Source organism: Plecotus auritus (genome assembly GCF_963455305.1).
Source record: "Plecotus auritus genome assembly, chromosome: 5".
NCBI lineage: Eukaryota > Metazoa > Chordata > Mammalia > Chiroptera > Vespertilionidae > Plecotus > Plecotus auritus.
Window position 1 is genome coordinate 141,286,918 of NC_137776.1, and position 24,051 is coordinate 141,310,968.

General features: G+C 45.4%; 1 protein-coding gene across 1 annotated transcript in view; it reads right to left on the bottom strand.

The window, feature by feature from the left end:
* Nucleotides 1-927: 927 nt before the first annotated feature.
* Nucleotides 928-24,051, bottom strand: part of KLF9 (KLF transcription factor 9) — a 28,975-nt gene continuing 5,851 nt past the window's right edge. The window contains exon 2 of the mRNA XM_080667734.1: nucleotides 928-4,328. Coding sequence (XP_080523860.1) covers nucleotides 4,099-4,328 — 230 coding nt within the window. The 3' untranslated portion in view covers nucleotides 928-4,098. The remainder of the gene's footprint in view (nucleotides 4,329-24,051) is intronic.

A 24,051-nucleotide genomic window follows, 5' to 3' on the forward strand; every position in this document is an offset into this window, starting at 1 on the left:
ATCTAAAATTATATGGATAATGTGTTTACTTGTTTGTGTGTTTCCATCCACTAACATACAAACTCCTTGTCTGTTTGGGGTGTTTTTTTCACCTTCATGTCCTCAGAGATAACAATGCCTGGCAGAACAGGTACTCAATAAAATGGGTCAAATGGAAACGATGCTCAGTTAATCCATCGCCGCCCTGATGCAGGCATAAAGAGATGGAGGGTTGGAGTCAGCAGATCCAGACTTCATACTATACCACCTATTAGTGTCTTTTGGCAAGAAGTTTTTCATCTGAAATATGTGGATAACAGTGTCTACTGAATGACCTGTAGAGCTGCTGTAAGGATTAAATGAGAGAAAAGACCCAAACACTTGGCATCATGATGAGGCTATAATAAGACTCTAATAAGTCATAGGCAGCTAGTATATATCTATAGAAATGATACACACACACACTTTGGTGTTCACTTTCACTTGGCTTAATGGTTCCACTGCCCCACCTCAGAGGGGGGTAAGAACCTGGACGTTCTTACCAATATCATGTCTCAAAAGCACAATCCGAGTCTCTCACCTTCTCTGACCAGTTCCCACCACACCTCAGCCTAGTCTGAGCTTTTTAAACCTGTTAGTGACTTACACTGTCCTGTTTATATCCCAGCCACCTTCTCTTCTCTTACCCCTGACATCCTAACATCACCTGAAAATACTAACATTCCCCTCCAGCATAATACAGTGGTTCCAAGCAGCCTCCATTCCATCCGCTGCCTCGGAGGTCTGTGACTAGCAAATACGCACAGGTCTGTGCAGATACCGCACGTGCTGAGGCACAGGGCCGACGCCTCTTTGCACTCATCATAACATCCTCTGAGCACAGGTGAAAGAAGTAACCGCTCTTGTGGCAAAATAAGCTGCCTTTAAAACACAGAAAGGCAGGAACAATGAAATCTTGATCATTTTTATTATTTTTATTTGGACAACATATATACATATGTACAAAATACCTACTGTCAGAATCCTCTATTATAATTTTGTTTGATTTACAAAAACAGGACAGCAAAATAACTTAGGTCACTAATACTGTACAAAAATAAAACTGATTAAACAGTTGTAAAGATCAGTATCTTACAGTGTTACAGATCATCCGTGTGAGAGAACATCGCAGGCTATCCAGAGTGATGAGTACTGTGCTAAATCTATCTGCAAACTTACAACTAATCAGTTTCTGTAATTGTAACTACCAAATGTAATTCTCAAAAAAAGCATGATGTAGAGACAGACCTTAACGCCAGGGCATCGTTCCACAGTGGTGAAAGGGCTTTCTTCTTCCCTAACCAAGGAGAGGAGTTACCTTAACTCTAAAACTATTAAATGTTTCCAGAATATGACAACTACTTACAGTATTAGGTAAAACAACTTTCCTTTCTGTTTAAACACCTGCAATAGTCTTTCAAAAAATTCAGTTTGGTTAAAAAAGTAAACAAAAATTACTATCCTGCATTTGGATTTTTTAAAGTTAAATCCATGGTCTTTTTAATATAAAAAGTAATTGCTTCATAGTTTTAGTAAGTTCAATGAACTCTAGTAGTCCTAGTTGAACCATATCTTCATATAGTAAATCTAATTAGAATGCTGGTTCCTGTTTTGTGACGTTTTAAAACAGGATTTATCACAAAGAATAAAAAGCCTTGAGTTTATACGTTACGTTACTATAACATATAAGAGAATATCAAATGTGTGTTTGTCAACACCTTGAAAAGGCAAGGAGCAACTTTTTGGGGGAAGTAAATTGTGCATTTTTTTTTTTTTTTAAACAAGTTGCTGCATTTACATCCATCTAAGTGCTGGACAAAAGCCACATACAGAATTACTCCTGAAACTACAGAGATTGTCTTTCACTGACTTTGCCTGGTTTTCCTTCGTTTCTTTCTGTGAGGGAAAGATGAGTTTGTACAAGCTGGTGGGTTGCTAGACAACCCCAAACTCCTCTCTCACCAAAAGGCCGCGTGCAGAGGATCACAAGCAGAACCACTCCAGGAGCTCTGTCAGAAACAGGCAGCCTACCCTATTTCGTATGGAAGAACAGATGTCCTTAGAACTTATTTTGGACACAGAAATTAAAATTTGGTTTAAAATAAGCGTTTCAAAAATCTGAAACAGAGGTAGAAAGTGTTCTTTTATTTTTCCTGACATGTTTTCCCGTGAGAAAACACTTTCCGTTTTATCCCATGGACTGCTCCCAGTCCCTAATGTTAAAAGCAGTTCTCTTTATAGAACTGCTAACACCACGACGTTGGTTAAACAAAACAAAAAGGAAAAAAAAGCCAAACCCGCCATGCTAGTGATGGCTGCTGTGTTGGAAGCAGGAGTCAGCCGTGACCCGTGCCTGTGGCAGGTGCCCACACTGGTTCTGAACTGGCAACGAGCATGTACCGGGTGAAATAACGCGTCCGCTGGCAGGGAGGCACCCGAGGCTTACACAACACATCTTCTAGCACATGTGTAAACTCCAGTGCACCAGAGCTCCCTGTTTTAAATACCAGAAAAAATTGTCAGAAAGCGTTATTTCTGAAGAAGAAAAAAAAAATGTAAACATTTTCCCACCATCACTGCTGACTGCCCCCTTTGAGGTTTCTTCTTCACTATGAAAACTCGGTTCATGTTTTTGACCGTGGAAAGGCCAAAATGAAGTTTTCAGGTAAATGGCGTGTAATGGATGTAGTGGTTTAGGCCATTGTAGACACCTGGATACATAGTGGTGAGGCTTCGGATGTATCAAGTACAGTGATGTGTTGTCATCCGTGTGGATTCCATGTGCCGACTTTGCGGTCTCCTCTGAAATCATCGTGGTATTTTCCCTTGGCGCTCACTGCTGATAGGGGTACATTTTTCTCTTCACAGTTCAGCTCCCTTTTCGTTTTACATAACTCTTGCACCTGTTAGTGGGAGTTTTGTAGGAACATGGGAAGGAGACCAACACACCTTTCCCCCCCTCAAAAAAAAATAGGTGTTTCCACCTATGTTCCTAGCTACTATTATGCATCCATTCAAATAAAACCCACCAGAGTCAAAGCCCTCTCCCTTCGTGGCATTATGGTATAATAAGGTGGTGTGAACTAAAAGAATCAGAAAATTGGGAAAAGTTAATAGAGTCAAAATTCTGTTTGTTCTTTTTAAATTATTAAAAACAACAACAACAACAAAACAACCTACCCTCCTTCTCCTTCAGCATCTATTGCATATATTCTGCCCTCACATCCTCTGTGATTTCTTAGGGAAACATGTATACTGTAAAATAAGCAGATTATAACGTGGTTCCAAAAAGAATGTCTGCTTCTATCCTTAAAGCATGAACGTAACTTATTCATCCTCTGCATTACAAATTAAAGTGCAGCTTATGTTCGGAAAGTACAATTCATACAAAGCAAGGTTTAAAAGTTCTGTACTTAGTGTAACCTTTCCAAGGTTTGTCTTGATTAGTATAAATTCAGACAGCTTACCCACTGACTATAAGTAACTTGTGTGTTTCCAAGTCTTTAGATGACAGGTCATGCTGGAGGAGGTGTGCTCTTGCTTGCATAAAGACAGCTGTGCTATGGCGTTTTTGTCTCAAAAGTTAACGTGATTCAAGAGAGTGGTTTTGCTAAAGAAACCGAAGCACACTCGTCATTACATTAAAAGGTTTACAAAAACAATTCTGAGAGACAGCAAGCAGAAAGGGCCCGGAATCACTGTGATGCCACAGGTCAACTCACCCAGTCAGACATATGTACACCAGTGTTGAATCTTTAAAATTCTGCCCCAGCCTTGGCCGAACCCCTTTCTCCCCACCCACGATCACCCTCCCACCCCACCCCACCCCCCCAAAAAAAATAAAGGAGAAAAAAAAATTTGCTTTTCCTCCAAAAGTCAGAGGCAGTTCGGAGTTCCCTTGGGCCACAATGTGCTTTTTAAAAACAATGCAGGGAGAGGAAAAATCGGAATATTGACCAAAGGACAGGGCTTCCTGTGCTGGCAGCGTGCCTCTGGGGCTTGGTTTCCGCGGTCTGTCCGTGTGTGGGGAGTCGTGTGTCTTTCCGGGCCGGGCCCTCCCTGGCTCCTGTGGGTAGCGCCTCACAAGGGGCTGGCCAGGGCCTTTTTGGATCGCTTGATCATGCTGGGGTGGAACTCGGTGTGGCGCCGGGCGTGCTTGGTGAGGTGGTCGCTCCTCATGAAGCGCTTCTCGCAGAGCGGGCAGCGGAACTGCTTCTCCCCGGTGTGGGTCCGGTAGTGGCGGGTCAGCTCATCAGAGCGGGAGAACTTTTTAAGGCAGTCTGGCCACGTGCAGGGGAAGGGCCGTTCACCTAAGAGAAGGGAATCCAGACAAGGACTGTTTCAAGAACACGTAACAGAAATTCTGAAGGCTGGCGATGATCAACAATCCCGATGACCCAAAGGACAAATCCCTTGTATGGAAGTGTTATGGGATGAATTATGTGCCCCCACACCCTTCCCTGATGCAGGGGTTGAAGTCCTCACCCCCAGTTCCTGAGAATGTGGCTGCATTTGAAGGTCTTTAAAGAAATAGTTAAGGTTAAATGAGGTCATGAAGGTCTTTAAAGAAATAGTTAAGGTTAAATGAGGTCATGAGGCTGGGTCCTAAGCCAATGACTGGTGTCCTTGTAAGAAGCGTCGATGCCCTGGCCTGTGTGGCTCAGTTGGTGGGGCGTCCTCCCGTGCACCAAAAGGTCCCCAGTTCCATTCCCAGTCAGAGCACCTGCGGGCTCCGTCCCCAGTAGGGGGCGTGCAGGAGGCAGCTAACCGAAGTTTCTCTCTCACATCAATGATTCTCTCTCTTCCTCTCCCTCCCTTTCTCAATAAAAACATTTTTTAAAAAGAAGAGGAGATTAGGACACAGACACAGAGGAAAGACCATGCAAAGACACTGGGAGAAGACAGGCATCTCTCCAAGCCAGGGAAAGAGAACCCTCAGAAGAAACCACTTCTATCAAACATCTTAATCTTGGACGTCTAGCCCCTCAAACTGAGAGAAATAAATTTCTGTTGTTGAGGCTGCCCAGTCTGTGGTGCTTAGTTATGGCTGCCCTAGAAAACTGGTACCAGGAAGAAATAGCTGAGAATCATCTCTAAGCAAATGAGCTTGCTGTTTTGTACCCAATGGATCCCCAAGAGCCTTGGAAATTACTCGTTCTGGTTTATTGTACGCGGTTGCTGGCTTCACGAGTTCTCCCAGAGGAGTCGAAAACTCGAGCCGTTGCTGAATTTCATGGCATCCCAGAGATGGGAGAACGGAGGCGTCTAGGCCAACTGACCTCCCACCCGGAGCAGCATCTCCCCGAGCTCCCGAGGGCAAGGCTGGTGACTGGGAGCCCCGTACGCAGAGCCAGCCTGCTGTTCCTCAGCATCTCCGTCACACACGCCCGTTGAAGTAAAATCTGCCTCCCTGCGAAGGCCATATTTTAGTCATATTTTCTTCAATCTAAAAATAAGGTTGTTCCCTCTGCCACATAATAATCCTCTAAATATCTAAAGACAGCTCACATATCCTTCTCCAATCTTTCCTTGTCTAGACTAAACAATCTGAGTTGTCTTTCATATTTATCATAGAAGAAGAACCAACATTATTCTACAATAATAACCTAAAAGTGCAGGCACAGAGCTAAGAGCATTATCTCACTGAAATCTCACAGGACACCCCACGGAGGTGGCCCATTTTACAGATGAGGAAACAGAGGTGTAACACTCGACAGTGGCTCCACATCCCTCCCCATCCTAGTTACTTTCCTCAAATTCACATTATTATCTGTGTCCCTTGAAAATGCAGCTAAACCTTGCCTTCCAGACATGGTCAGGCCAGCATCAGGGGCCTCTTGACCCCCCCAGAATGGCAGAGGAGGGACTGGGTCCATGTGTGGGGGACACACAGCAGAAAGGCAGAACGAGCTAAGATAAGAGTCTTGCTGGCTCCTCTAGCTCCAAGCGCCAGCCTGCTCTTCACACCTTTCCAAGCACAGCCCAAAGCAGCTGTTTCATAGGCTCAGGCACACAACTCCTGGTTTACACAGAAAACTCCAAGACACTCCTCGGTAGGTGTAAGGAGTGAATCTGTTCTCACTCTGGTTCCCACCTTGCTGGAACCCAGAGACTCCAAAGGCCGGGAGCTGTCCAGCGTGGTGTGACTGAATCGCCCAAAGGTTTCCCTTCTTTTCCCCAGCTCCTCCTAACCTGTGCCAGAGATGGAGAAATAATGGTACTAACAACAAGGCAAAACCCCCATCACCTCGTGACTGCTCTACATGACTAAGGTTTTATCTGCTGTCCTCTGAGCAGAGCAATGGTCTTCACAACCTCTCCCACCTACCTATTCTGTGGGAAACCCCAAGTGGGCAAAACCATTCTGTATTCAATAGCCCCCCTCCTCTTATCCACAGGGATGTTACAAGACCCCCAAGGGGGTCCGAATAGTACCAAACCCTATATATACTATATACTATGTTTCCCCCCTATACATACACTTTACAGCTTCTCTTTAGCATATCTGAATTGCCAGCATCACTATTCCTGCACTTTGAGGCCATTATTAACTAAAACAAGGGTAACTTGTGCTCGCTTCGGCAGCACATATACTAAAATTGGAACGATGCAGAGATTAGCATGGCCCCTGCGCAAGGATGATACGCAAATTCGTGAAGTGTTCCATATTTAAATAATAATAAAATAAATAAGGGTAACTTGAACGCCATCACTGCCACACTGGGACAGTCTATTGACAACTGAGATGGTCACTGAGTGACGAGCAGGCGTGGAGCGCAGACAGTATGGACAAAGAGATGATTCACATCGAAGACGGAATGATGCACACAGCAGAGTAGTCAACACACTGCCCAGGACGTACACAATTTACAACTTACGAATTCTTTATTTCTGGAATATTCCACTTAACATTGTCAGACCGCTATTGCCCGTGGGTAACTAAAACCAAAGAAAGGGACACTGAGAAGGGGACTACTACAGGCAAATTCGCTATACGGGGGTCTAGGGATAAGCTCTCACTGAGCTCTGGGCTGAAAATCCACAGCAGCAAAAGGCGACAGCAAATCAATAAATGCTGAGGCCTACCCACGGTGGGTGAGCGCTAGGGTTAACAGTGCCTGAGGACGCGCAGTGGCTCTGGGAGGGACAAAACAGACAAAAAAGCGAAGAGCTTCACATTGAACTCTGACAAACTCAACCACGTGGAGTTGGAAACTACATTTTGCCGCTTTCGTTGGATTAAATAGCATTTGCACCCAGTTCAGCAGAACTCTGGGCAAAAGGCAAAAGGCAGGTTGTCACAACCCACAGGGTTGAGCTTCCTAGGGCAAAGACAGTGTCACATCTGACTGCTGTGCTACGGTGCTGCCACACGTTTAGAAAACGCTTCAACTGTGTGTGTGTGCGTGTGTGCGTGTGTGTGTGTGTGTGTGTGTGCGTGTGTGTGTGTGTGTGTGTGTGTGTGTGTGTGTGTGTGGAGTATGTTCATCCTCCAGGTTGCTCACGTGACCACAGCCTGCTCAGAAGTTCCCGGATCACTGGGCAAGACTTCTGTGCTACTCCAGATTTAGACAGCAGCCAAGCCCTCTCTAAGCCCAATGATGTGTCTGTGGAGAAATGTTCCTTTAAACATGTTATGTTAAAAAATACATACAATAAAGGATCAGAATCCAGAGCGTGGAAAGTGGTGAAAATCAAAACAAACAACAGAACACCGTCTCCGCTCTGACTTACTGGAGCCCCCCCGCCCCCCCCATGGCTTTACGGCCTGGTGGAGAGGAAAGTGCAGTGTTTCCTCAGTGCCCGCCCCTTAGGACAAAGCCCACCAGGCCTGGTTTTCTTGGGGCCGCGGTAAGGTGGGTTAGCTTACTCACCGGCACACGTTCCTTTCAGGTGAGCCATGAGAGGAGGTTAATTTATTGGAATGGATCTGTCTCTAAGGGGAGAAAAACGGACCAGACGCCCACCCTGCGGTGTGCTAGCATCACAAAAGAAAGAAGGCGCACCCTCTGTAAGCGGGTGGTTGTGTGCGCGTGACAGCGAGGGGAAAGTGTCAGGAAGCCCGAGTCAGCTGCATATGCAGGAGAACTATTAAGTATGGATGCGCACAATTTACGTATATTTCAACTGTGATCAGGGTCCAATCCCACTGAGTTCACTTTCCATCGCCCTTCTGGCTACCATCTATTCACTGCCCCTCACAGTTGTCTTCCTGCGATAGCTCTCCCTGCTTCTAACCCCGATGCTGCCACTGGCCTAGCATCCTCACCGAGTGTTCCGGAGAGAAGCGAGGGCCACCCACAGAGCCCAGCACAAGCCCGTCAACAGCAGCCTCTGTCCGGCTCATGTAACTCGTGTAATTCAAGTTTACAGCTTCCAAGCGTTTAAAAAAGCACCTCCTCGGAAGTGAGCTGCTGGTGTAAAAGCTCTGGGGTCACTGTGATTCTTCCTGGATCCCGCGGAAAAGCACCAGAAGCTTTTGAACAACACTCTTCAACAGGGGCTGCAAACTATGGCCCACGGGCCAAAAGCGGTGGGCCGTCTGGTTTTGTAAAGTCCACCAGCTAAGAATGGGCTCAACACCATTCTTAGATTTGCTTTTTACAACATGGTTCGGGGACGGGGGTTGGGGGGAGAAATCAAAAGAATCATATTGTGTGACAGGAGAGAGTTATATGCAGTTCACGTCCATATACAAAGGTGAACTGGGACCCAGCCAGGCTCATGTGTGTATCATCCACAGCTGTGTCTCCACGACCACGCAGGGTTGAGGAGTTGCGATAGAGATCATGTGGCTCACAGAGCAGAGGATATTTACTGTCGGGTCCTTTATAGGAAGCTGGCTGACCCCTGATCTCCATCTGAAGATGTGAACTTGCACCTGGTGTAAATCCAGTGTCTTCAGGAACCAGACACACAATAAAAACGGGTGAAATGCCAGGCGTATGAGATCATGGGTCATGGTGGGATCCATGGCCAACTGGAAAGTGCTTTTCCTTACGAAAGACATTCAGTTCAACCCTCTCTAACACCTTGTGCTGGCCAAGCAGGGTCTGTGCAAGGGACCCTGGACCCTTCCTGGGACTTAGAATTTGGAGCCCTTTAACATCACCCAACTCTTTGACCCCACAGAGAGTTTGCATACAACCTACTATGGGATACATTTCAGCATGCTCGACAGACACATAACAAGGTATCATCTGGAAAATGACACACGCTTTACACCTAAACAAGTATGGAATGGGGAAATCATCTGTAGAGAAGGAACAGAATTTCAGGCGGAACAGGACCAGAGATGACGTGCAGAGGAGAAAGGAGGCCTGAGCGGCGGTGGGGTGCCCTGCATCCTGCAGCTAGAGGGAGACCAAGTCCGGTCCTTTCTTTCAGCCCAGTGCTAAGGCCCCCCCCCCACCACCACCAAAGAATGGTTAGCCTTCTTCACGCCGAACAAATCATACCCGGGAATCAACTATCAATTAAAGAATATTTAAGCTTGTCTCTGGTATTAATGAGAGCGTCACCATCCTCCTGGGAGGAAGGAAGAGGAACAGACACGCACTAGTGCTTTATTTCTGGCCTTCGCAGGAAAACACACCCAGAGGCAGTGACACGATCAACTCTGCGTTACTGGAGCAGAGCTGTTAACAGCCCAAGTTTCTCCACACTTTCATTATTTATATGACACTCCCCTCCCCTTTCAGCAACAAGCTAAGCACCTCTCACTGACAGACTCGGCTCAGAGTATAAAATAAACCTGACCAAAACCGCTCCTGAACACTGCAGCAAATGTGCAAAAGACTCTCTTAGCAGAGACAGGCCAGGCCTCCAGAAGCCTCCCGGGCCTCCAGTGGGTTCGGGAGAAGTGGAGTGCAGCCTGCCGGCTCTGTGCCTGCCTAGTTAGCACACATGATGGCTCATTGCTTTTCAGGAGGAGCCTGCACTCCACCAGGTGATTAGCATGCCTATACCAAGTGAAGCTTATTCTTCTCAGTCAGGTCTTAAAATGAACAGTGTTGAGTCCTCCATCTAAAGGGGGAAGGAGCACAAGGGCGGGGATTGCTAACTGGATACACCCAACCCCGCCCAGGCTCCCCTGGGTTGTGACAGGCTGCCACTGAGGTCCGGGCCTGGGGTCAGGGAGGCCTATGCTCTCAATACTCCGCCTTTACCACCTGGTTCTTCTCACCTTTCCTTTCACAATTCCACAGAAGGTGCCTAAAATGGGCTAACCTTAACAGAGGCAAGAAGGTTAAATATACAAACTCTAGCCCTGTTCAGGTAGCTCAGTTGGCTAGAGTGTCATCCCAACGTGCCAAGGTTGTGGGTTTGATCCCCAGTCATGACACATACAAGAATCAACCGATGCATGCATCAATAAGTGAAACAACATAGTGACGTGTGTGTCTCTCTCCCTCTCTCTCTCCAAACCAATAAATCAAAAAATTTAAAAATACAAACTCTGAAGCTTCCATTGCCTCTAGCAAAAGTAACCCAATCTAGTAAAACAAATCTAAGGGAACTAGACCTCCTTTTCAGAACAGAACTCTAAAAATGCCAATTAAGGATGATAGCTACTCACAGATGTACAAAATCAAGGCTGCCTCTTGAAAAAGAGCAGTATTTTTTATTGCAAAAAAGGCAAGTAGGATTCCAGAGATAAAAGGATAATCTGATATTAGGAAATCATATTGATATTATTCCCCATTTTAACAGGCTAATACACCCACACACACCCACACACACATCTTGCCTTAACAAATACAAAATAGTATTTAACTTGTAGGAAAATAGCAAAATAGTTCCTTAACAGGATTTAAAAAAAACAAAACAAAAAACAAACAAACATAGACCTGAAACCTTTCCCCAGCAAGGTCAATTGTAAAATAAAGTCAAATTCAAAGCATGGGTGGACACCCGCCCCCACCATCGCTGCCATTTAATGTTGTTCAAAAATGTTAGTGAGTGCAACTAGTAAACAGAATAAGAAGCAAATTGTGAAAGCAGGAAGTGAAATAGGAATTGTTCAGTCGATACAAATTTCTATTTGGAAAGCCCAAGATAAATAACTGAAAAACTAATATAAATTAAAAATGCATTCATAGGAGTAAGGATACAAAAGAGCAATGGTTTTCTTATATGCTAACCAAAGCTAGTCAGGATGAGCTTAACAACAAAAATTCAGGACCTGCGTGAAGAAAACCCTAATTTAAAAGAAAGCAAACAAACGGAACATTTCCCTGCTTTTGGCCGCTAAGACTCAACGGTGAGAATATGGCAATTCTGTACAAATTCATCTATGAAATTAACACACACCATAGAAATCCTTTGTTCTTGAACTTGACAAAATTATTCTAAAGTTCATTTGCAAGAATAAGTATGCTCAACTTGCCAAGGAACTTTTGCATTAGAATAATAATAAGTGAGCACTTGCAACACCAGTTATTAAAATGTATGATTAAAGCTGCAATAATTAAGATGGTGTGATGCTAGCACAGGAAGAGGCAACTCAATGGAGCAGACTCGAGTCTGAAAATAAACTCAGACTCTACAGGGTTGGGACACTGCAACTCTGTGAATAAAAGGATGTTTAATTTGATAAATGGCATAGACATCAGGTTTTAAAAAATTACATCTGGCCCTAACCGGTTTGGCTCAGTGGATAGAGCATCGGCCCCCGGACTGAAGGGTCCCGGGTTTGATTCCGGTCAAGGGCATGTACCTTGGTTGCGGGGACATCCCCAGTGGGGGGTGTGCAGGAGGCAGCTGATCGTTGCTTCTCTCTCATTGATGTTTCTAACTCTCTATCCCTCTCCCTTCCTCTCTGTAAAAAAATAAATAAATAAAATATAAATAAATAAATAAATGTGTAACAATAAAGAACTAGATATAAGTGTAACCAAACAGTGGAAAAATATGTACCTGTTAAAAAAGTACTAGGTTGTGACAATGAAATGGAAAGATGTTAGCAGTATATTGCTAAGTGCAGTGTACATACTAGTATGTGGACATGTATGGAGAGAGAAAATCCTGGGAACAAGTATAAAAAATGTGAACAGTAGTTATCTACAGGTAAGGGGACAAAGAGTAAGTTCTTTCTGTAATTTCCCCCTATATTTTCTAATTTTTTAAAACAGTAAGTACAAATTTATAATGAGAAAAAGTCAGGAAAAAAGTCTTACGGAAAACAATGGCGTGCCTGAGTTTAAATTTTCCCAAGAATGGATTATGTAATCGTGGGGAATGGAGAGGATTTACTTTCTATTGAGAAATTACTGGGACACTCTGGTGTTCAAGACCAAAAAAAGGATCAACCAAAGGGCTTGTATGCATGAATATAAGCCTAACCAATGGACACAGACACCAGGGGGGTGAGGGCATGAGTGGGGGGATGGAGGGATAAGGACACATATGTAATACCTTAATCAATAAAGAGGGAAATAATATATATATTAAAAAAGAGAGAGAAAAAAAAAGACCAAAGAAAGAAGAGGCATCATTCTGTGTCTTTCTCAAATAAATTGTTAGAAAGTGAGAAACTTTCAGAACAAGCTACATCTGTTTTCTCACGCCTCCTCCACCGCCCCCTCTCCTCCTTTTTCTATATGTGAAAGGAAAATGGCCCACAGAACAGACAGGAATCTCCCTTCAGATACAGGAGCCACACAGTAACAGCAGGGCTACCCCACCAACGAGTGTCCCCATTAGGAAACTGGGGGCAAGAGCGTGCAGACGCAGAAAGCCAAAACCAACACAGCATTCCTCACGGATGAGGATGGGGAGGCACATGTCCACACACACACCCACTCACACACACACCCACACACTGCCCTGACCCCAGGCCTTCGGTGCCCCTTGTCCATTATCTTCTGTCCTCATTACCTACAGCAAAGCGACCTTGACTTGCAGGTACAAAATGCCTCTACTCCTCTGTCTCTGTCTCCCTCCCTTCAGAGCCCCCCTCCACTCTGGCCACATGCACCCCCACCTCACTGCACCCCACCCTCCATCACACACTGAGTCCTGCGTGTCCCTAAGGGCAGGAACCAATGCCCTTGCTTTACGTTTTAATTCCATTACTCTCAAGTGCAGACGCACCCACACACTCGATAGAAGAGGTATGTAGGCCATCTATGGGTACAGGCAATCCTACATTTCCCTACACAAATCACTCCAATTCCTACTGGACTAAAAATACCGAGAAATCAAAGCCTTCCTGTTTGCCCAAAATATTACCACCTACACATGTAGATGTTCTGGAAAAATGAAAACACTTGATAAGCTTTGGAAGAGTAATCCTGTCTGAATGCCATCCCACCGTAATCCCATTTGCTCCTGGCCCCCCTCTGAACCCCTCCTGTGACCTGGCTTCCCTTTATATGGTATGTGTTGATACAACAGAGTCACTATAGAGTTTGGATGTGTGATTTTCCTTCCCAGCCCGTGTTTATCTATGGAAGGCAGCTGGCCCATACTTTAGGTTCTGCACCGGGAAGTGGGTGTGTCTGTAACCTGGCACCCAGCACTTCCTCACTGGAGCATGATGTCCAGGAAGCAAGCCTGTCCGAGTATTGCTAGTACGCCCCCAACCTCAACTGATCCGTGAGGCAGCTCCTGGGCTGGGACCTCAGAGAAATATGGCAGACAATAGATTCTTGGCTCTTTAGGTTCTCAACCCAGCTAGAGGTATGTCTTGGTGTCTCAGTTACATGGCCCCCACCTCAGCTACTCAGAACCAGCAAAGAGGTGAAGTGACCTCCCCACAGCCAGGCCCAGGCCCAGATCAGCTGATTCCCATGCCATCTTCCTGCCATCTCAAAAATCTTCCTGCCATCTCAGACTATGATGCTTCTTCCCGGTTATTTGTGGAAAAGAGAAATAATAAACCTACCAGGCACTAAACAATGAACGGACATACGTGTTGGATGGCAAAACTATCCTGAGAACATAGATTCTTAGAATCTTTGCGTTTTGGGTGATTTTTATGACCATCGAATTCAAACCTGTCCTGTTTCAGATAAAGCCGACTCGGAGGGCAGGTGATGTCCCCAAGGACACCCTTAGATTGGAACCGGTTGTCAAATTCCTCCTTCAGTTTGAGCACAAAACAGAGTAGAAGTGAAAGAAGAGAAAATGCCCTAATGAGGTGTAGAGAGAGCCTCTTAGGGCATGTTTTCCTAATTCTCTGACTTCCCAGATGCATGGCCTTGGGGAGGGCAGAGCCAGTTTATAACAAATAAGCTGCTGTTGAGCTTTAAATTTCAAAACAGAGTTTTAAAACTGTAAAGCAGCTCTCTTGATGGGTCAGAATTTCCCGCCAAGACCTGGGCTGTAGGGAAAGAGAGATTAGAGGGGCTGTGTGTAGAGAACAGATGCACAGGTCTCTAAGAGGAGCCTGGCATTCTCTTTCTCCTTTTAGAAACAGGCTTGGGCAGTCCCAGAGGAGCGGCCACTGCCACCTGGCCCACAGCCTGTCCAGAGCCAGTACAGCCCCTCCAGGGAAGTCCCCACAATGACTCAGGTGAGAGGAGTTGGGTTGCCCTGCTGAGAGGAGGGTCTCAGTGCATGCCTCGCAGCTCTGCACCCTTCCAAATGTCTGTTTGGGTTTTTTTTTTATCCTTATTGATTTCAGAGAGGAGAGGAGAGGGAGAGAGAGAAACATCAATGATGACAGAGAACCACTGACCAGCTGCCTCCTGCACACCCCACACTGGGGACAGAGCCACGCAGCTGGGGCATGTGCCCTGACAGGGACTCAAACTGTGACCTCCTGGTTTACAGGTCAACACTCAACCACTGAGCCACGCCGGCCGGGCCAGATGTCTGTTCTTGTGCGTTCCTAAGCCCAAGACCAAGCACTTGGGAAAAGGCCACAGGAGGACTGAGTCACAGAGGACAAGGATCTAACACCTGGAGCCACTGCGCAGAGGCCCTCTTCAGGAGGGGAGGTCAGCATGTCAGAAGCCGGCCCCAGCTGGTGCGTGACGCCCCAGGGGAGACCACCTTGTCGAAGGATGGCATGCAACACGGACAACCCTCCCATCATGCCGGAATCAGAGGTGAGCCTCTTGCCTAACAAATAATAGATTGCTACCCAGGGAAAAGCAAGGCAAAGGGGGAGGGAGCGAGAACTCCGATTTTGCAAACTGTACCCAAAAGAGGACTGAGAGACCCTGAACTGCCAAGGTAAAGTTCTTGCATTCACAGCAGAAATGGCGGGGGGGGGGGGGGGGGAGGTGAAGGGGCTTGAAAACTCAGTCTGGTTACAGACAACTTACTCTTTGCACACCCAGGCTCGTGCCCGGGAAGTTCTTACGCAACAGGCATAGCTGCTTTGCGAGGGCCACAGAGACTCTTGGCATCTTCAGTGAACACAAGGTTAACCTTTCCATTTGTGCACTTGGGTAAAATTATTTGTAGCTTCCAGTCTGGGGACAGCTGTTCTTCAGAAAGCCGAAGCCTTTGGCTCAGAAAGGACAATGGACAAAAGAGGGAAGTACCGGAGAGGAGACTGGTGTCCGGTTAATGAACGCCCTCTACCTGCCAGCCAGGCTGCGGCTCTCCATCACTAGTGATGCTCCACCAGCATGTGTTTCTAGCTTCTCCTCTCTGGGCTTAAGCTCTGTACACATCTGGCACAGAGGCAGGCTGTGGTCACCACAGGTCCCCCTCACACATGCCACAGAGGCCATTGTCAAACAGTGTTTCAAGCCTTCATGAAGCGAGCCACTAATTGGTATTGCCTGGTGCCTGTCATTACGACCACAAAGAATGGCAGGTCCGAGCATCCAACCTTCACCAAACAGCCCCCTGCCTGACGTCCCCAGCTCTCCCTGAGCAGGCGTTCCCGGGCAGTGTTTCGACATTTCTGGGCAAGCAGGACACTGAGAAAAAATGACTCAGGTTGGAGGGGCACAGCCCATGTTTCTTTCATGCTGGGAAGCTCCGCCTCAGTGGGATAATGCTCACCAGACAGGCATTTTGTGGCTGGCCATGGGCATGATTTGCAACTCGAAAGAGGGAAAGCCAGCTGTCTGGTTGTCACGCTGCTTGTTTTCGTTGAAACGGCAATGGTACAAAACTGCTGTAGAATTATGGCAGCACGGGGATTTAAGTCATTTTGATGTGTTTTTGAAGATCTAATTTGTGCCCCTTATGATTTATTATGGTGTTTTTGTTGGGCATTACGCACAACTAAATAGATTTCTGAATCCCAGTGGGCTTTGCCAAATAAACAGCTCATCTTTATAAAGATGTGGCCTTTATCTATTAGCACAGAGGGGGACAGACGATTGGAATTAAGGCCAAGTGAATGGCACTACTGATCACACGGCTGCTGTTATACTTGCTCCTGGGGAGGCTTCGGGTACTGGCTTCCAGAACCCACTGAAGTAGGTCTACAGTTATGAGCCTGAGCACAAGACATACATGTTGAAATCCTCTGTGTTTACTAAGACGATTCAGCCCAGCACTGGTGGCCCAACTTGAGGCTGAACTCCAGAGACAGGTCAGAGCCCTTTCTCTTCAAAGGGAAGAAAAATATGGAGAGAAAATGTCATTCTAATCTGTCTCTCATTTGGTCAAAATCTGCTCTTTGGGACATCCTGCTTGTAATTCTAAGTGGGCAGATAGAGTGACTGGTTGTTGGTTTTGTCTGGCATCCATTGCCTCTTTGGGGTAATAAACAACACACCTCAAATTTCCTTTTAGAAACCACACCTTCCTCACTCTGAGTCGGTGCAACTCCGGAGGTGACCCCAAAACCCCAGGCATTGCATGTGACACATCCATGCCACGGTGATTGAGTTCAGAGAAAGGCACAACGTCTAACGCAGGTATGGAGTGGGAAGCCTGGGACTTTGCTGGGATCGTTAGGAAAGGGGAACTGTCTGAATTGAGAGGATGGGGGTCTGGAACTGCAGTCGGCCATCTTACTGCCATTCAGCGACAGCCTGGCCCTGAATGAAGCCAAAGCAAAACAGCAAAGCTGAGCCGGGGAGAGAGACAGACACTGAGTACCTGTATCCAGAGACACCTGTAACTAGAGCTACCCCAGGTGTGTTGGTAATCTGAACCAATAAAGTTCTACTCTTTATTAAGCCAGTCCAAGACTGGAGTCTGTTGCTTACAACCAAGGATCCTGACTAAGACAGCTATGCGCCCAGAACTAGGGTCTTTTTCAACGGGAAGGAAGTAGATTCTGGGTAACTATTGGAAAAGATAGGACAGATTTGATCCAAGTCCGAGATTTTTACCGAGATTTCTAAGGTTCATAAGAACTAACCACAAGCCAGAGTTAGAGCCCAAGAGCAGAGAGCTAAAGAATGGTAGCTTTAGGGACAACTCCAAGAGAGCCATGCAAAACTCAGGGTCTCTTCCCACTGGCTGAAACCCAGGAGGTCCAGGTCAACCGCCACACACGCACGACTCCAACCACCTAGAAACATACTAGGAAAGTTCCAGAGTAACCTTGGGCTAAGTTAACTAACTCCAAGTCTAATTCCTCCTATAAAATGAGAATAAGAGTACCTTCCTATCTCATAGAACTTCGGGGAGTTTAAATGTGACAATATATGTCAACCATTTGGTTTGGAACTTGACATATAATAAATGGTGGATGTTACTGTTATTAGTACTATTATTACTATTAATATTACTACTACTAATATTAATAATTTACCTTATTACTGTTGTTATTAATTACTATTATTCATTCACAACATTCACAGTGCCAGCTATCAATATCTAACACAGCTCTTCATATGTAATAGTCACTCAATAAATAAATAGTATTTAAATAAATGAGCTGCTACTGGATTAATCTGGAATTTTAAACAAAAATTCTAGAAACAAGGGCTTTCTGAGCAACACATGTTATTTTTTTTAAATTATAATATTCAGTGAATGGGGACACTGTTCTAAATGCTTTAAATAACTCATTTGAATTAAGTCTTATAACAAACCCAATTATAAAATGAACTGAGCTCCATTTTACAGATGGGAAAACTGAGGCTCAAAAAGTTTTCATCATTAGAGTGGCAGAGGCAGGATTTGAACACAAGATTCTTGGAGGGACCGGAAAGCCCATGCTCTGACCCAGTGGTTCCCAATGTGGGACACACGCCCCACAGGGGGGCAATTTGATTTTTAAGGGGGGTAATTCGAGAATGAATTATTAACAGTGAATTTTTTACATTTCTTATGGTTCTAGGGGCCTCATATTCAGTATATAAATATATATTGTGACTTATTTATATATTTCAGTTCTCTATTGTGTTTTGAAACTTTATTTGCTGTTTTTCCCATCACTTCATATTATTTGTTTAACAATTTCTTGGTGATTTCTTCCTCAGTACTTCAACTGTCCTTTCGTTCTTTCATTTTTCTCTTTCACGGATGTCAGGTTCTTTGGAAGATTGTTTAGACCAAGTTAATGGCCTTTTAGGCTTCTTCCACATGAACAGGAGTTTACTATTTGAATAATAAGAATTGTGTGTCACAGGGGGGCATCAGGATTTTAGACATGCTTAGGTGGGGCATGGCCAAAGAAAGGGTGGGGACCACTGCTCTAACTGCTCTTCCTGCAGGAACTAAAGGCCTCTCCTCAAGTTCCTTCAAGGGGCCTGGTCTCTTCATCACAGGCTTCACTCTTCTTTTCGGACTGCCTCTCTCTCACCAAAGCTGGATCCTTGGAAGGGAGAGATGTGAGTCCTTTTTTCCCCTTTTTCTTTTTGAACAAAGTAAGGTTTCTTCCAGGTCTGAAATGTCTATAATTCTCAGGCAGGATTTCTGTGCCCCTGTCTGCCCCACTGGTTCCCACTTTGGTTCAAGTCAGCTGTTCCAGGAGGTACTCACTTCCAAAACCACAGAGACTCGCTTTGTGGTTTTCAAACACTGAAAAATGTTCAAAGTTTGTTTAATTCAAATACTACTAATGCCTGCATTTCAGATCCTTGTCATTAATTTTGTATGACTTAAGCTCCCATCTCTTTATTTTAATCTATTTAAATAATGTCCTCAATTTTTTTTTATTATTAATCCTCATCTTTCCATTGATTCTTAGAGTGGAAGGTAGGGGAAGAGACAGAGAGAGAAACACCGATGTCAGAGAGACACATCGACTGGGTTGCCTCCCACATGTGCCCTGGGATGGAGCCTGCAACCACATGCCCTGGACCAGAATGGAGCCCGGGACCCTTCATTCCGCTGGTCAATGCTCCATCCACTGAGCCAAACTATCTGAGGCTGTCCTCACTTTTTAAAAAAGGGTCCATCAGGGATGAATTCCATTCTCCTGTTCAAATTTGTGATCATTCTCAATTTCATTAAAAGAAAAACATTCCAAGGCCCTGGGCTTAGATGGAGAGCTAACTGGTTCTTGCAGCTCTAGAACCTTTAGGTTCCAGATCCAGATAATCAATTCTCACCTCAGGATTCCAAAAGCTAACACAGGTCATGACAAACTGAGACTGAAAGGGAAGCCTGCGGGCACACCTTCATAAAGGTGGGCTGTATGCACCGATGGAAATAAATGCCTTGGAATATCCCAGGCATAAAAAATGGATGCACCTTACTCCTCTCGTGGGGAAGGCCTTCTCTATGAATAATGTTAGTCCTATTATTTGCTGAGGGGACTGCTTGAGGCCTGGCTAAAACAAATGTTTACTCTGGTCCATAAGGCACCAAAAAGGTATTAGTTTCAGGAGGGCTCCAGGAAGGGAGGAGTAGGAAATCTCAGGCGCTAGGCTGTGGGCGGTTTCACAGAGTATATAATACATAATAAAAGGGCAGAGGTCCAGCGCTGACTCCACTGCTGCCCTTTTACTCAGTTAATTTGGTTAATTCAAAGCAGATCTTTAAACCAAGGTTAAATTAAACAACAACAAAAAAGTTTACCACAAACTGAAATCCTCAGGAGACCATGGTGGGAAAGCATTCAAATCAAAGAGCTGCAAAGAATTCATCTCCACATGGGCCTAACTCGGGCCTTTAGCTCCGCCCTTCGGAGTGGCCTGGGGCCCTCACTGTGCTACTGAGGACACTGGGGCTCAGGGCTAGTCAGTGCTATGTCCAAAGTCACATGCTGGTCAAGGCAGAGTCAGCTTCTGAACCCTGGGGGCGCACTACCAAACCATCCAGGGCCCTTGAAATGATTAACCAGAACAATCCCCATCTATCTGAGAGGGTGGGCATGTGCTTTTTTAGAGACAAGATGATGGATGTGATGACCTCTCAAGGTCAATTCCAACCTCCAAATTCTATTCTTTTGATACCGACAACTGCTGCCACCAAGTGCTCTCAGTCAGGCCAAGGCCTGTGACTAACTTGCCATCAGATGTGGGGAGGAGTGAGAGGCAGGATTGCTCAGAGACCACAGCAGAGGATCCCATTCCTTTTCCTTTTTAACTGTCTGTGGGGTGTTTTTCTTCTTCTGCCTTTTGCCCCTCCTTTTTGCGTGTTGTTGCATAGAAACAGAAAGTGCCTTTGTACCATTACTAGGCACTAATTTACGCTCTACAGTGGGAGCTGGGCCTGCTGGAGAAACATTAGGAAAAGGTGGGAGGGTCGGATGTGGGGGAGGATTTAAGCAGCAAAGGCCTGGAATGCTGCAAGCTTTTCCTCCAAGCCTGAGAACAGCCAAGGCGGGTAGAGGAACCCAGAAAATTTGGAAGTCAAGACTAATTAAAATTATGATGCTGTGGTGTTTTGTTTTGTTTTAAATCAAGAATGCTAATGATCACAAGGCTTTCAAAATCACATGGGTGGGTTGGAAAGCCTACTCTAACCAGGGCATGTCAAGTTGTTTTAGGGGCTACTGAAAGTAAGTACTGGGAAATCATCCACCCACTTTTGTTCTCAATGAACTTACTAAGGAAGACCATTGCCAGCCACTTTCCCAGTATGTCCTATAATGTTTCTCCCTGGGAAGTTCAGTCTGGGAATTTCTCACAGATGTTCACTGGATAAGCGTCAACAATTGAGACAGGAACGTAAATCTGACCCTCATGTTCAGAGTCTAAGAATTCATTTCCTTCAGGTGACATCTTTGCCTCTGAAAGTAATGGAGTGTTACCATCAAAACATCAAAAAATATTCACTCTGGTATCTCCCTCCCCAACCTGGGCCCCACTTGCACCCCTTCCCACTCTCTTCTCCCCACTCACAGAAGATTTGAGAGGAAAATCAAGGAAAACAATGTTTTTTTCTCTGTAATTCTACTCCACTTGTATTTTCTGTTGTGAAACAGCAATCCTGCCAGCAGCTGAAGCTTTTCTAGGCAACCCCACTTTCTCTTCCCTGGGCAGCTAAATGGCAGATGATGGACAGGGGGAGTGAGGCCAAGCAGCAGCTGGTCCCTCCCACCTCTGTCCTTACCCAGCAGTCCTTCTTCCCCTGAGTGAGATTCCAACAGCGGGCTGGGCCTTCTTTCCTTGGAATCAAGGGAATTTTAACCTCTTGTTGGAAAACCAAGAGCAATCGCCTTAGGACATCCTTGCCGTCCTTAGAAACCATCATCCTGTGCAGCTAGAGGCCAGCTGCAGCCCTTTGCTCTCTCCTCGAATGTAGATTTTTATTTTTTCCTACATGGATACATGAGACTGTGTGTGTGTGTGTGGGAGGGGTGTTATTGCCCCGAAGGGGCCAAAAATTAGATCTTTGGCAGGTGAAAAAAATCTCGGCCATTACAGCGGTTTGTGGCCCTCTAAAGGGGCACAGTATATTGATGGCTCTACAATATACTAAAATGTAGTGGGGGGAGAACAATTATGGGGAAAAGTGTCTAAAGTCTCCTTAAGGGAGAGAAAATAAAAAAAAAAAAAAGGTAGAAAAACTATCTGTAGCCCTGGCCAGTTTTGCTCAGTGTGAGTAGAGCGTCGGGCCACAGACTGAAGGGTCCTGGGTTCGATTCCAGCCACAGACCTCAGTTGCAGGCTCAATCCCCAGCCCTGGTCAGGGCAGGTGAGGGAAGCAACCAATTAATGAATCTCTCTCACATCGATGTTTCTCTCCCTGTCTGTCTCTCCCCCTACCTTCCAATCTCTCTAAAAATCAATGGAAAAATATCCTCGGGTGAGGATTAACAAACAAACAAACAAAAACCTATCTGTATAAGCCCCACCCAGGCTTAGTTGTAAATCTTTCTTGGATGAAGTATGTCAGACTATGAAATATCATTCCAGGTCACTTTAGGAAGTCCTCTGTAAAGAGGGATGGGACAGGGAGAATGTCTCCTGAGAAGAGAAGGTGGTCAAGACTGGTTGGGGGCTAGTTAATGGGCTGCCTGTAGCCTACTTCTGAGATAAGGCTCCTAGCCTAGGGCTGTGGCCACAGTAAGACCTGGCCCTGTTCCCGAACCCCTGCTTGTGGGCAGTGTTAAGTGGGTCCTTCTCACACCTTTGATGGCACTAGATTCTCCTGAACCAAGCCATTGACTCTAAAGGTTTTGGCAGTAATTAAGGGAGAAGAGTACAAGAGGTATAGAGCAAGCCTGGCATATAGAAGCAAAATCTAAAAACTTTAGTCTCAGGGGAAAAACATCCCAGCGGAGTTAGAGTTGGACATTCCTAGAGAGGCCAGAAAATCTATTTCCCATATTGGCAGATAACTGCCACAGTGGGGGGTATTCAGGTCCCTTCAGCCAGATAGTCTAAATATTGCAGGGAAATGTTCAAACAGCGTTAAGGAGAAACAGAAGCAGCCACTCTTGGGGTGTTTACAGCTCGTCTCTCCTTGTTGCACATAAACTTCCTTCTGCCCTACTTAAAAAAAAAAAAAAAAGTTTAAAAAATTTTTTTCTGCAGAACTGGAGTGTGATGGCTGGGATTTGGGGCTTTCCAATTTTCAGAATCCTGTAAACAGTGTTATCAAGCTTAACCTGTTGTCACCAATAGAGGACAGATGACTTAAGTCCCACCAAAGAGAGTAAAATTGCAGCTAGCATGGAAATAAGGCCTAAGGTTTCTATCATTGAGATGTCAGCCTACGGTGACTCCACATCAGGCAGTTCTGATGACTTTTGACCTGGAATTTGTATTCCCCCCCAAAGATACTCCCCACCCCCAACATACGTATATTCTATGTACAGGGTGACCGCAATGTCAGGAAATGGGATAACGTTTTCTTAAAATCCTCACCTGAGGATATTTTCCCATTGATTTTTAAAGAGTGGAAGGGAGGGAGAGGGAGAAAGAGACAGAGAGAGATGGTGAAATAATCAATGTGAGAGGCATTGATGGCTGCCCCAACCAGGCTGGGGATTGACCTGCAACCCAGGTACTGCCCTTGACCAGAAATCAAACCCACAACCTTTCAGTGTGCCTGCCTGTGCACTAACCACTGAACACACTGTCCAGGGCTGGGTGGATTGGTTTTTTAAATTGATTTTAGAGAGAGAGGAATGAGAGAGAAATATTGATGTGAGAGAGAAACATGCATCAGTTGCCTCCCATAAACACACCGATCAGGGATCAAACCCAAAACTTAGGCATTTGCCCTGACCAGGAATCAAACCACCAACTTTGGTGTATGGAATGACACTCCAAAGAACTGAGCCACTCAGCCAAGATGGGGTAAACTTTTTAAGTGCTCGTGGGAGGGTTGAAGGGACACAGGTACAAGGAGTAGGTATGGGAGGTAAGTGTGTTTGAGTGGATGTTTGTGGAGGTTAGTTTGGGGTGTATGCTGGGAGGTTGGGGAGTGAGTGTGTGTGTGTGTGTGTGTGTGTGTGGACTGTGAGGGGGGGGGGAGTGACCTGGGTGTGAATCTGTGGTGGTGTGCCAGGATCAACTAAACACTGGTTGCATTTTCAGATAATGTGCTCGATATGTTTTCAGGCAAAGTACTCCAACATGTCTAATTGTTCACATGAAACATTACAAAGTGCCTAAAATGTCTGGAAAAGGAGTGTATTTGTTGTACTTTTTTTTCAGATTAACCATGGATCTACTGCTTAACCTTTAGAGGTACATCACCTGAGAAGGTATCTGATCTAGAGGCTGAAGAAAAACAAACTAAGCATAGTATTAGAAAATGTAA